This window comes from Salmo salar, unplaced genomic scaffold, assembly GCF_905237065.1.
Source record: "Salmo salar unplaced genomic scaffold, Ssal_v3.1, whole genome shotgun sequence".
NCBI classification, from domain to species: Eukaryota; Metazoa; Chordata; class Actinopteri; order Salmoniformes; family Salmonidae; genus Salmo; species Salmo salar.
In genome coordinates this window covers 297,655-311,275 of record NW_025547937.1, presented here as the reverse complement: position 1 = coordinate 311,275, position 13,621 = coordinate 297,655, and the positions used below count along the sequence as shown (strand labels likewise).

The 13,621-nt window shown below is 46.3% G+C and overlaps 1 protein-coding gene across 1 annotated transcript; it reads right to left on the bottom strand.

Annotated features, from left to right (window-relative positions):
• Positions 1 to 335: 335 nt before the first annotated feature.
• LOC106591184 (tripartite motif-containing protein 16) lies at positions 336 to 13,315 on the bottom strand. Its single transcript, XM_045711720.1, has 6 exons — positions 12,656 to 13,315; positions 9,989 to 10,084; positions 5,132 to 5,365; positions 1,330 to 1,489; positions 1,145 to 1,204; positions 336 to 913 (listed from the first exon to the last, which is right to left on the bottom strand). Exons 1-6 carry the CDS (start codon positions 13,250 to 13,252, stop codon positions 402 to 404), a joined length of 1,659 nt encoding a protein of 552 aa, XP_045567676.1. The 5' UTR covers positions 13,253 to 13,315; the 3' UTR covers positions 336 to 401.
• Positions 13,316 to 13,621: the final 306 nt, after the last annotated feature.

Here is a 13,621-nt window from a genome sequence, read left to right as displayed (position 1 = left end):
CAGCATGACTAGTATCTATGTGGACCCTACTACAGTTTAACCAGCTCAGCTATAGACTACACCAGCATGACTAGTATCTATGTGGACCCTACTACAGTTTAACCAGCTCAGCTATAGACTACACCAGCATGACTAGTATCTATGTGGACCCTACTACAGTTTAACCAGCTTAGCTATAGACTACACCAGCATGACTAGTATCTATGTGGACCCTACTACAGTTTAACCAGCTCAGCTATAGACTACACCAGCATGACTAGTATCTATGTGGAACCTACTACAGTTTAACCAGCTCAGCTATAGACTACACCAGCATGACTAGTATCTATGTGGACACTACTACAGTTTAACCAGCTCAGCTATAGACTACACCAGCATGACTAGTATCTATGTGGACCCTACTACAGTTTAACCAGCTCAGCAGTACCATCGACATAAAACCCAGGATAGAGGGGCTGAGTGAATGTGGTCTGGACTCTGTGGAGGAGGGTCATTGTGTCAGAGACACTGTAGAAGGACAGAGTACCTGCCTTGTGATCCAGGTACACTCCTACTCTGGAGGACTGAGGGCCTGATACTTTAGTCCCAACATTATTGTGTCTGAACCAATAACCACCTCTATCGTAATATAAACTCCAGGACTTGTTATTGTCTCCAAATCCACCATCTGACCCTGTTCTGCTGATGTCTTTATATGAGAATGCTGTATCAACCCACTCCCCACTCCACTCCACCTCCCAGTAACAGCGTCCAGACAGACCCTCTCTACACAGAACCTGGTAATGGTTAGTGAATCTGTCTGGATGGTCAGGATATGGTTGGTCTTGGTCTGTACAGGTCACCTTTCTGTTCCCTTCAGACAGAGAGAGGTGTGTGTGTGCTGTGTTTGGGTCCAGTGTGAGCTGACAGGAATCTGGCAGAAGAGCAGAGACCAATGAGGGGAGTCAGAACAATAAGTTAAGTCAGATACTGTATCTACCCTGTCTTTGATTAGAGCACAGCAGAGATCAAATCAGAGAAATATGAGGAGTCAGATAGATACCCAGTCTTTGATTAGATCTACTATTGCTATATATTTCTAGAGGGATTGTTAGGAGTGTCAGTAAAAATAGACTGTTAGTTACTTCACAATAAAGAGACTCACATTGTAACAACCGTTCTCTGGTCTTGGGCTCTGGAGGCAGTACAACCTCCACTAAATTCACTACAGACACACAAACACATTGACAGAGAGAGGGAATGTTATCATCATACCATATTCCACATGTATATGACTAGTAGGGAACTTTCAATGGTCTAAAGTTGATGTTCTTATTGTTTTCAACACACCTGTAGTGGAGATCTTGGTCCATTCTCCTTTAAGGAAGTCTTCTAGTTTCTCTCTCAGTTCAGACACAGTCTTACTCACATCTCCAAAGTACTGAAGAGGACGGACAACGATGCTGGGTAAGTCTGAAGATACACTGATACTGGAGAGAGACTGATAACTCTGGAGAGAGAGAGAGAGAGAGAGAGAGAGAGAGAGAGAGAGAGAGAGAGAGAGAGAGAGAGAGAGAGAGAGAGAGAGAGAGAGAGAGAGAGAGAGAGAGAGAGACAGAGAGAGAGAGAGAGAGAGAGAGGGACGGACAGAGAGAGAGAGAGGGGACCGAGAGAGAGACAGAGAGGGACACAGAGGGACAAAGAGAGAGAGATGGGGACAGAGAGAGGGACAGAGAGGGAGAGAGGGACAGAGAGGGAGAGACACAGAGAGAGAGAGAGGAAACAGAGAGAGGGGGGACACGAGACAGAGGGGGACACGGAGACAGAGGGGGACACAGAGACAGAGGGGGACACAGAGACAGAGGGACACACAGAGACAGAGGGACACACAGAGACAGAGGGACACAGAGAGAGAGAGGGACACAGAGAGAGAGAGGGACACAGAGACAGAGGGGGACACAGAGACAGAGGGGGACACAGAGAGAGAGGGGGGACACAGAGAGAGAGGGGGACACAGAGAGAGAGGGGGACACAGAGAGAGAGGGGGACACAGAGAGAGAGGGGGACACAGAGAGAGAGGGGGACACGGAGAGAGAGGGGGACACAGAGACAGAGGGGGACACAGAGACAGAGGGGGACACAGAGACAGAGGGGGACACAGAGACAGAGGGGGACACAGAGACAGAGGGGGACACAGAGACAGAGGGGGACACAGAGACAGAGGGGGACACAGAGACAGAGGGGGACACAGAGACAGAGGGGGACACAGAGACAGAGGGACACAGAGAGAGAGGGACACAGAGAGAGAGAGGGACACAGAAAGAGAGGGGGACACAGAAAGAGAGGGGGACACAGAGAGAGAGGGGGACACGGAGAGAGAGGGGGACACGGAGAGAGAGCGGGACACAGAAAGAGAGGGACACAGAGAGAGAGAGGGACACAGAGAGAGAGAGGGACACAGAAAGAGAGGGACACAGACGGACACAGAGAGAGAGGGACACAGACGGACAAAGAGAGAGAGGGACACAGACGGACAAAGAGAGAGAGGGACAAAGAGGGACAAAGAGAGAGAGGGACACAGAGAGAGACAGAGAGGGACACAGAGAGAGAGGGGGACAGAGAGGGACACAGAGAGAGAGGGGGACACAGAGAGAGAGAGAGGGGGACAGAGAGGGACACAGAGAGAGAGGGGGACACAGAGAGAGAGGGACAAAGAGAGAGAGGGACAAAGAGAGACAATGAGAGAGGGACACAGAGAGAGAGGGACAAAGAGGGACAATGAGAGAGGGACAAAGAGAGAGAGGGACAAAGAGAGAGGGACAGAGAGGGAGAGGGACAGAGAGGGACAAAGAGGGAGGGACAAAGAGGGACAAAGAGGGAGAGGGACAGAGAGGGAGAGATGGGGACAGAGAGAGAGAGAGAGATGGGGACAGAGAGAGGGAGAGAGATGGGGACAGAGAGAGGGAGAGAGAGGGGGACACAGAGAGAGAGGGGGGGCACAGAGAGAGAGGGGGACACAGAGAGACAGGGGGACACAGAGACAGGTACACAGAGAGAGAGGGACAGAGAGAGGGACAAAGACGGACAAACAAAGAGAGGGACAAAGATGGACAAAGAGAGAGAGGGACAAAGAGGGACAAAGAGAGAGAGGGACAAAGAGGGACAAAGAGAGAGAGGGACAAAGAGAGATAGGGACAAAAAGGACAAAGAGAGAGAGAGGGACAGACAGAGAGGGACAGAGATATAGAGGGACAGAGAGAGAGAGGGGGACAGAGAGAGAGGGGGGACACAGAGAGAGGGGGGACACAGAGAGAGGGGGACACAGAGAGAGGGGGGACACAGAGAGAGGGGGGACACAGAGAGAGGGGGACACAGAGAGAGGGGGGGACACAGAGAGAGGGGGGACACAGAGAGAGGGGGACACAGAGAGAGGGGGGACACAGAGACAGAGGGGGACACAGAGACAGAGGGGGACACAGAGACAGAGGGGGACACAGAGACAGAGGGACACAGAGAGAGAGAGGGACACAGAGAGAGAGAGGGACACAGAAAGAGAGGGACACAAAGAGACACAGAGAGAGAGGGACACAGACGGACAAAGAGAGAGAGGGACACAGAGAGAGAGAGAGAGGGACAGAGACAGAGGGAAAAAGAGGGACAAAGAGAGAGAGGGACAGAGAGAGAGAGGGGGGACAAAAAGGGACAAAGAGAGAGAGGGACAGAGAGAGAGAGGGGGACAGAGAGAGAGAGGGGGACAGAGAGAGAGGGGGGACACAGAGAGAGGGGGGGACACAGAGAGAGGGGGGACACAGAGAGAGGGGGGACACAGAGAGAGGGGGGACACAGAGAGAGGGGGGACACAGAGAGAGGGGGGACACAGAGAGAGAGAGGGGGACACAGAGAGAGAGAGAGAGAGGGACAGAGAGAGAGGGGGACAGAGAGAGAGGGACAGAGAGAGAGAGGGACAAAGAGAGAGGGGGACAAAGAGAGAGGGGGACAGAGAGAGAGGGACAGAGAGGGACAGAGACAGAGAGGGAGAGGGATGGGGACAGAGATAGGGAGAGAGAGAGAGGGGGCACAGAGAGAGAGGGGGACACAGAGAGACAGGGGGACACAGAGACAAGGACACAAAGAGAGGTGACAGAGACAGGTACACAGAGAGAGAGGACAGAGAGAGGGACAAAGACGGACAAACAAAGAGAGGGACAAAGATGGACAAAGAGAGAGAGGGACAAAGAGGGACAAAGAGAGACAAAGAATGAGAGGGACAAAGAGGGACAAAGAGAGAGGGACAAAGAGGGACAAAGAGAGGGAGGGACAATGAGGGACAAAGAGAGAGAGGGACAGAGAGGGAGAGGGGGACAGAGAGAGGGGGGGACACAGAGAGAGGGGGGGACACAGAGAGAGGGGGGACACAGAGAGAGGGGGGACACAGAGAGAGGGGGGGACACAGAGAGAGGGGGGGACACAGAGAGAGGGGGGGACACAGAGAGAGGGGGACACAGAGAGAGGGGGGACACAGAGAGAGGGGGGACACAGAGAGAGGGGGGACACAGAGAGAAGGGGGACACAGAGAGAGGGACACAGAGAGAGGGACAAAGAGGGACAGAGAGAGAGCGAGGGGGACACAGAGAGAGAGAGGGGGACACAGAGAGAGAGAGGGGGACACAGAGAGAGAGAGGGGGACAGAGAGAGAGGGGACAGAGAGAGAGGGACAGAGAGAGAGACGGACAAAGAGGGACAAAGACAGAGCGAGGGACACAGACAGAGCGAGGGACACAGACAGAGCGAGGGACACAGACAGAGAGAGGGACACAGACAGAGAGAGGGACACAGACAGAGAGAGGGACACAGACAGAGAGAGGGACACAGACAGAGAGAGGGACACAGACAGAGAGAGGGACACAGACAGAGAGAGGGACACAGACAGAGAGAGGGACACAGACAGAGAGAGGGACAGAGAGAGAGAGGGACAGAGAGAGAGAGGGACAGAGAGAGAGAGGGACAGAGGGACAAAGAGGGACAGAAAGAGAGAGGGACAGGGAGAGAGAGAGAGAGGGACAGAGAGACAGACAGGACAACATAATGATTGAGATGAATAGTTTCACATGAAGTTAATTTCATATCACATGTAACAAGACAGTTTAGTTACCTGGAGGAAATGGATGTGATCCTCTGTGTGTGAGAGCTGCTCCAGCTCAGTGCTTCTCTTCCTCAGCTCAGCTATCTCCTGCTTCAGTTGCTCCAGGAGTCCTTCAGCTTGACTCACTTGATCCTTCTCTTGGGCTCTGATCAGCTCCTTCACCTCAGAGCTCCTTCTCTCAATGGAGCGGATCAGCTCAGTAAAGATCTGATCACTGTCCTCCACTGCTGCCTGTGCAGAGCGCTGTTAAGAGAGAGACAGAGAGACAGAGAGACAGAGAGAGAGAGAGAGAGAGGAGAGACAGAGACAGAGAGAGAGAAACAGAGAGACAGAGACAGTAGGTAGTTACCATTTTAGAAAATCATGGGACATTGTCTTTGGTTGCATGCTATTTTATGTCAATCATATTGCTGCTTGTAGCCTATTACTGATGCTACGTGGTCTTATGCTGCCATCTATTGGAAATATTTACCAATTAAAAGTTATTAATTCACGTAAAGACATTGGTGAGGCAGCTGAGAAATAAAGTGTATTTAATTAGAGAGATCAGTCTCAAACCTGCCCCACCTGTCCCACGCCAATCGCTGGACTTTCACATAGAGGTTACTATGTCACCCAGTTCAAACCACATTTAACATATAAAACAAATGAGTCTTGTTTATCAAGTGTTCTGCCTTGCAATAATAAATATAATAAAATAACTAATAAAAAGCAAATGCTTACATAGGTTTTATTTAAAAAATAACAAATGTTATTTAGTACTAAAATTGTATTTACTAACATAATATTATTACTAAAATAGTTGTAGGCTACCCTACCCTAGAATTAGGGTTCAGGCTAAAATAGGTTATACGTAGGGTTCGAGTTTCTGTACAGCACTTTGTGACATCTGCTGATGTTAAAAGGGCTTCATAAATACATTTGATTGATTGTTAGGTTCAGGGTATTTAAAGAGAAAAACTGTATGGGTTTATATCTCTCTTGCTCCTCCCTGTGGTCTTCTGTGGGTACTACATACCTCATTCACCACACTTGATAGACTCATAATCTGAGGTAGCAACTGAGTCAGAGCTACAAATCAATGAGCTCCACCTATCCATTTGGTTTACAACTCAGTGAACCTGCGCAGCATTCTCTCTATTTGATGTCTACAAACCAACAGATTTCAACGATTATCATATTACCCAGCAGCCATTTAGAAACAACAAATCTGTTTAAATCGGACACATCTTGAAAAAGAGGACAGGGACATACGTTTTGTTTAGGTTTTAAACCTTTTTCTGAAATAAAATATGTTTAAACATGTTTAACGTTTGATGTCTTTGCACCAACCATCTGTTCTACTCACTAACACTGTAGGTCACTACAACATGTAACCAGGTGAACAGTGAGCTTCCTCACCAAGTAGCTGTAACCTAGTTAACAATAAGTTACCTGAGGTAAACCTACAAGGTTAACGTGGGCTGGAAGAGATTTACTTCAAAACCACAGCAAACAGCTGGGACATATGCTAATATTATATCACTGGGCTCCTTGGCGGATAGTTTCATCAGAAAATATTTGTAAAAAATGTCCACACTATCTGTGCTAACAAACCCTGTGTACCACCCCTCCCCTGTTTAACCTTGAATTTAGTTCAGAAAACCACTTGGAAATGGACCAAAACGAACCAACTCTTTACGGATCTGTTCGTCCGTAATAAACGGAGGCAGATTAGACACCACTACTCTTGTCGAAATCAGCACCAACACCCCCCTCACATAAATCATACTGGTAACTAGCCGGGCAACAAGACTCACCTTTTACATTACCACAACCACCGCCTTGTTCATTCTGGATACAGAGTGTATATGTTCCTCTCCCACCTGTTCACCGACCATGATCAATAATTCCTCCACACCATTCTCCAGAACGCACCTGAAGAGACAGCGTTTCTTCTCCACTCGGTTGAGGACATCACACCTCCCAAACAAACTACCCTACTCCCCCTCAACTCTAACCGATAAACAGTGGAAACTAATAAATAAACCCTTAACAACTACAAAATACATTTGGAAAATACGCAAAAGAATAGTAGCCCTCCTCAGGAACCACAACACCTTCTTCTTCTATGATATAATGGCGGTCCGCAAATCAACGTTAAAGGTGCATGGCGCCACCTACTGTGCTGGAGTGTGTTCAATCACGGTTTACACCATTTCTAAATCCTCCTACCTAACTCAGTACTTCTGAGAAAATAAAAAAGAGCCCTACTAACTTCTAATAGACCCTCCCCCATCCCCCAAAACCCTTCCAAACCCCCCAACCCCATCCAACCTCAATGACCCTACACTTCAATCTTTCCCTCTCTTCAACATCCTTACAACAATATAACAACACATGTTCCACCGTTTCATTGACAATACCCTCCAGACACAAACCATTCACATGCTGCCAACCAGATGTAAGGACCAGTTCAATATACAATGTCCTAAACACAATTGAGTAAACACCACTTCTTCCTTCCTAATCTGACCTTTGAACCTTGGTCCACCGACCTTTAGAGGACATATAAATGCCGTCCCTTGTGCTCAGAGTCCCATCTCTTCTGCCACACATCTATCAAAATGTCTCTGATTTTACATTTGTCCTCACCTCTACCCAGTGGAACATGAATATATATTATATCTGGTTTTAAAGCTCTTTTAGATAACTGGTCTACAATTTCATTCCCTTCCACACCTGAATGTGCTGGGACCCAGCAGAATCTCACTACTACACCCATTCTCTCATTTCTCCATAATAACATTGATACCTACAACTGTCCAACCAAAACCACTGCCTTGTCTACTAGTATATTCCCAACAGTCATCTAGAACAGTAGCAGTGGGATGCTCAACCTCACAGCCTTGCAACCCAATAAGATAATGACAATTTATTACGCCGTATACCCAAAGGCATCTCACCTGCCTCCACTAGTAAGACACATACAGATGTTGATTTAAATGCACCAATACATATCCTTAAAGCTATATACTGGATTCTGTCCAGCTTAAGTCTTTGCTGCTGTTCCATAAACTATACACCTGTAATAAATTGTCGTATTGATCAGAGCTCTATAAATATCCATCAACGATTGTCTGTCAGCATCCCATTCACAGCCAGAGACCCACACAACCAACTACCACGAAAGTGATGGAATGAGAGAGAGACATTATTACAACACTGTACATAGACATAATATAACGTTTGTTCTTCTTTGGAGTTTAACGACGGTTGGCATCCAATATGTTGTATTACCACCCCCAACTGGACAATAATATAAATCTATTTTACTTTGTGATATAAATAATAAAACACCCTTCCAACTAATCCTATACTCATTAAAAACCCACTACCCCATTCCACTACTTTGACCCTATCTGCTCCTGCACCATGCCAACGACCTGGGAGGACGGGACACCACCACTCAACACACCCTGGAACTCTTCTGAAGTCAAATATCGTATGACCAAATACTTCTCTGCAGCTGCCACCACAACATCTATTGTCTTTGATTTACATTCCATTTCTGTGGTACAGTTGATAACCATTGCTTTGAACTCTAAGAAGCCAACCTTACTGAAGCATATTTCATTCGTTGGCCTATCCCTCTGTGCTGGCACAGATCTACTACTCACAGGGATCCTCTCAGGATCCCTCAGCCTTGACCCATCCTCCTCTACTTTCTTCACTGCCTCAGCATACGACACCTTCTGCACTACTCTGACTCTAGCCACCTTAACCTGCCTCTCTCTCACCAGACACCTCTTATCCCCAGCAACATGGACACCCCTACAGTTGACACAACTTTATCCACTGAAACTACATAATCCTCTATCCCATGACCTCCTGCACACTTCCCACATCTTGTAATATCCCTCCTCCAAACTGCTGCAACATGACCATAAACGTTGCACCTGAAACAGCTCAGTGGATTCAACACAAAGACTCTAACAGGATAACTGATATATCCCAACATGACTTTGTTGGGTAAAGACTCAAACGCTGACAGTGACTCCTCTGTTTCACCACGCTCACCACCTGGTCTGCTTCACACCAAACGGCGGGCATCACAAACACCAAGAGCCTTCAACTTCAATTGCTCCACCTCCACACTAACGCTACCCCAGAAATCACTCCTTTCAATGGTGCCCTGTTCCTAAGAGCAAAACAAGAATCAGATCTTGACCCAAGTTGCGTGACACGGAGCGCCCACTCTCTCTGGTCAGAAGAACCACAAACAAATATCACAAGTCCACTACAGGTTACCTTCACTGATTCAACTGCACCCAACTCCTTTCCCACCCACCCTGAAACCACAAATAATCTCTGTTTTCCAATTGAATTATAACATTTGAAATGTCTATTCCTTTGAAACTTTTGTGAGTGTAATGTTTACTGTTAATTTCTGATTGTTTAATTCACTTTTGTTTATTATCTATTTCACTTTCTTTGGCAATGTAAACATATGTTTCCCATGCCAATAAAGCCCTTTGAATTGAATTGAATTGAGAGAGAGAGCTCCATGTTAATGTATAGGGGACATGAGTCAGTCATGGTTACTCATGGTTATGTGATGAGGTATCCCCGCCTGCGACTTCTAAATCAGCATCGGCCCAATAGGGAATGTTCTCTTGATGTAGTGGTCAAGATGTTGGTTTATCCCACGGTAGACCTGGGTTCATATCCCGTTGGTTACATTAAGCAGTCAATTCTCTGAAAGGGGTCCAGACTGCCTGTTCTCAACAGTGGGGTCAGTGGGATTGGAGAGGAGCCTGTCTCTCCCTCTCTCTGACTGGAGGACAGAAGTGAAATGATGTGTCTCCTCTGGTCAACAATACTCACCTTGAGAGACTCCACAGCCTGTTGGAGCTTCTTCAGCTCCTTCTCTCTCTCCTGGAATCTCTGCTGGACCTTCTGCTGACTCATCCCCAGCTGCCTCTGTGGAGAATCACTCTTCAATGAGCTATCAAGCTTTATTTGTCCAGTAGATCAATAGTATAGTAATGTGACATAGGGCCCATAGAATATAAGGATACAAATATTGAGGAAGTGTCTGTGTGAAAATATATTATTATGTTGTCATGTGAATGATTATAGTTTTAACAGAACACAAATCAGGGCGCTGATTGGGTGTTTGATAACAAATGATAATGGTGTTTGAAAATGAATTATAATGAAGTTTGATAACAAATGATAATGAAGCTTGATAACAAATGATAAGCGTGTTTGACTTGTTGGATTCCAGCTAGAAATATACTTATTCATGTTACCGTACTATAACGTATTGATGACTTTACATGTATAAGGAATGTATATGTTGGGGTCAATGAACGGTGGATAGGAACTTGGTGTATGGAAAGTTACTGAGAGATACAAGGGGAAGTGCTGAAATATTCTGTTCAAACATGTTATTGTTGAATATAAATGTTCCTAAAGAGGGAGACAAAGGGCAACTAGTTTCAGTTTCTGATAAGGCAGGCCAGCTGCAGAACTAGAGAGGAGCCAGGAATTCAACAGTCTAGTTAGTCTCTGATAAGGCAGGCCAGCTGCAGAACTAGGGAGGAGCCAGGAATTCAACAGTCTAGTTAGTCTCTGATAAGGCAGGCCAGCTGTAGAACTTGGGAGGAGACAGGAATTCGTCTCAAGTTCAAGTCAATAGATGAAGTGAGAAGAAACCTCTGGGAGGGGGGCCAGAGAGGCCCACCCCAACGACCCTCCTACTACAGTCTTATCTTACACACACTTCCACACCCACCAAGGTTTTAGCATCAGGCAGGGCCATGACTACACCAGTGAGAGGAACCAGTTCAGTTCCTGTCTAGCAACACAGATGTATTGGCCGTCTAGATGTGTAAGGAGTTGATCTCGTCTTGTATGAGGTTATAAATATATGTTTTTGTCTTTGCAGCTGTATGACCCAGTGGGTGAATAAACTTGGTTTGTGTAACGGTTGTCGTCGGGAATAGAGGACCAAAACGCAGCAGGAATGTGGATGCTCATCTTGTTATTTATTTTAACTAAAGCGAACACCAAAATAACAAAAACGAAGAACTCACGAACAACAAAACAGTCTTGTCAGGATCACACACGCAAAACAAGAAACAATCTCCCACAAACACTACACCAAACAATTACCCATATATAGGACTCTCAATGAGAGGCAACGAGAAACACCTGCCTCCAATTGAGAGTCCAGCACCCAAACCTAAACATAGAAAACCTAAACTAGACAGAATGCAGAAATACAACCTAGAACATACTAACCTAGAACATACACCCAAAACCCAGGAACACATAAATCAAACACCCCTCTACAACACACACAAAACCCCCACCATACAAAACAAACATCCCTCTGCCACGTCCTGACCAAAATACTAAACAACTACTCCCTCTGCTGGTCAGGACGTGACAGTTTGAGTCTTTAAAAAAATGGTGATAAATATATTTTTTTGATATTTAACTAGGCAAGTCAGTTAAGAACAAATTCTTATTTTATTTTTTACCCCCTTTTTCTTCCCAATTTTATAGTATCCAATTAGTAGTAGTTACAGTCTTGTCGCTGCAACTCCCGTACGGACTCAGGAGAGGCGAAGGTCAAGAGCCATGCGTCCTCTGAAACACAACCAAGTCACACTGCTTCTTGACACAACGCACATCCAACCCGGAAGCCAGCTTCACCAATGTGGAAGCCAGGAATCACCGTGCAACATGGTCAGCATGTACTGCACCCAGCGCGCCACAGGAGTAGCTAGTGCACAGTGAGACAAGGATATCCCTGCCGGCCAAACTTTCCCTAACCCGAACGACGCTTGGGCAAATTGTGGGATTAGCTAATTTAGCCAGCTAAACTAAAGACCCTCAAGCCAACAACAGGTGCCTTTGTTCATGTCACGGATCGTTGGAAAGCTCTCTATCAACCAAATATGTGGATAAACGTTGGTCATTTGATTCGATGTAATGTTTACATGGGTAACGTTATATAGTAGTCGTTGGCTGAATATCAACGACATTTAATTTCACCTGTAAGGTAAACTAACAGTCAACTAGGGGTCTGTTCCTCGAAACATCACAGGAGTCGGAGGTTCACAACTTTTATGGGGGGGGCGATGACATGGTTAACTTGGCTATCTGAAGAAAAAAAAACATTATGGCGATGAACTAGCTTCACAGATGCAACAGAGCCTGGGTTCAAACCCAGAGTCTCTGGTGGCACAGCTAGCACTGCATTAGACCCCCTGTGCCACCAGGGAAGCAAGTCAGTTAAGAACAAATTCTTATTTTCAATGAAAGTCTTGGTCAGGGGCAGAACGACAGATTTGTACCTTGTCAGATCTTGCAACCTTTCGGTTACTAGTCCAACGCTGCCGCCCTGGAGTTTGTGATCATATTTGTTCTGCCCTGGATCGATTTCACTTGAATGATCTCATATTCAAACAGCCTTAGTTCCTACTGCTTCTTTAATTCTTTGTTTATCAGACAGTCACCAACACGTTGTTCTGGTCTTACCTGTTTATCATTCCTCTCTGCTGCAGCTGACACTGTATCATGGCCTTTATGTTCATCCATCACACACAGCAGACAGATACACTGCTGATCGGTACGACAGTAAACATCCAGCAGTTTGTCATGATGAGAGCAGATCTTCTCTTGTAGTTGTGCGGTGGCTTTGACCAGCTTGTGCTTCTTCAATGCAGGAAATTCATAGTGAGGTTGGAGGTGAGTCTCACAGTAAGAGGCCAGACACACCAAACAGGACATGAGGGCTTTCTGCTTTCTGGTCCCAGTGCAGAAATCACACACCACATCTCCAGGTCCAGCATAGCACAGAGCAGGAGGGGGAGCAGCCTGGAGTCTTGTCTTCTTCAGGTCCTCCACCATATCAGCCAACATGTTATTTTTCCTCAGATTAGGCCTTGGAATGAAGGTCTCTCTGCACTGAGGACAGCTATAGACCCCTTTCAGAACATCCTGATCCCAGCAGCGCTCAATACAGATTCTACAGTAATTGTGTCCACAGGCAGTAGTGACTGGCTCTTTCAGTAGATCCAGACAGACAGAACAACAGAACAAGCCCTGGTCCAGCAGAACTCCCTTCTGAGCCATTTTGATGGTTGTTCACTCTCACAAAGACAGACGACACAGAGACTCAGATACGTTTTGTTTCCACAGAAGGTATTTTTTGGGAGGTATGGACTTTCTGGTTCTGCCAGATAGGTGAGTTTAGAGGGAGGGAAGGAGGGAGGGGTTAGAGGAAGAGAGAGAGAGAACTGCATGCAACGTCGAGAAGGAGACAAATATTTTAGTTCCTAGGTTAGGACCCTTAATATTAAATAGAGTGGTTAGAATATATAAAGGGTAACAGTTTCTATGAAGTACATATTCTAACTATTTTAATGACCTTTAAAATGCCTTATAATACACTTATGTGTTATAACACTGATTTTAAGTGTCTATAATAATTCTTAAGTGGTT

Excerpts from the sequence above, each read along its gene's own strand:
- LOC106591184 (XM_045711720.1), bottom strand. The coding sequence starts at position 13,252 with ATGGCTCAGAAGGGAGTTCTGCTGGACCAGGGCTTGTTCTGTTGTTCT. Across the intron at positions 10,085-12,655 it reads CAGAGAGGAATGATAAACAG|AGGCAGCTGGGGATGAGTCA; the intron begins GTAAGACCAGAA and ends GATTCTCCACAG. Across the intron at positions 914-1,144 it reads CAGAGAACGGTTGTTACAAT|ATTCCTGTCAGCTCACACTG; the intron begins GTGAGTCTCTTT and ends CTCTTCTGCCAG.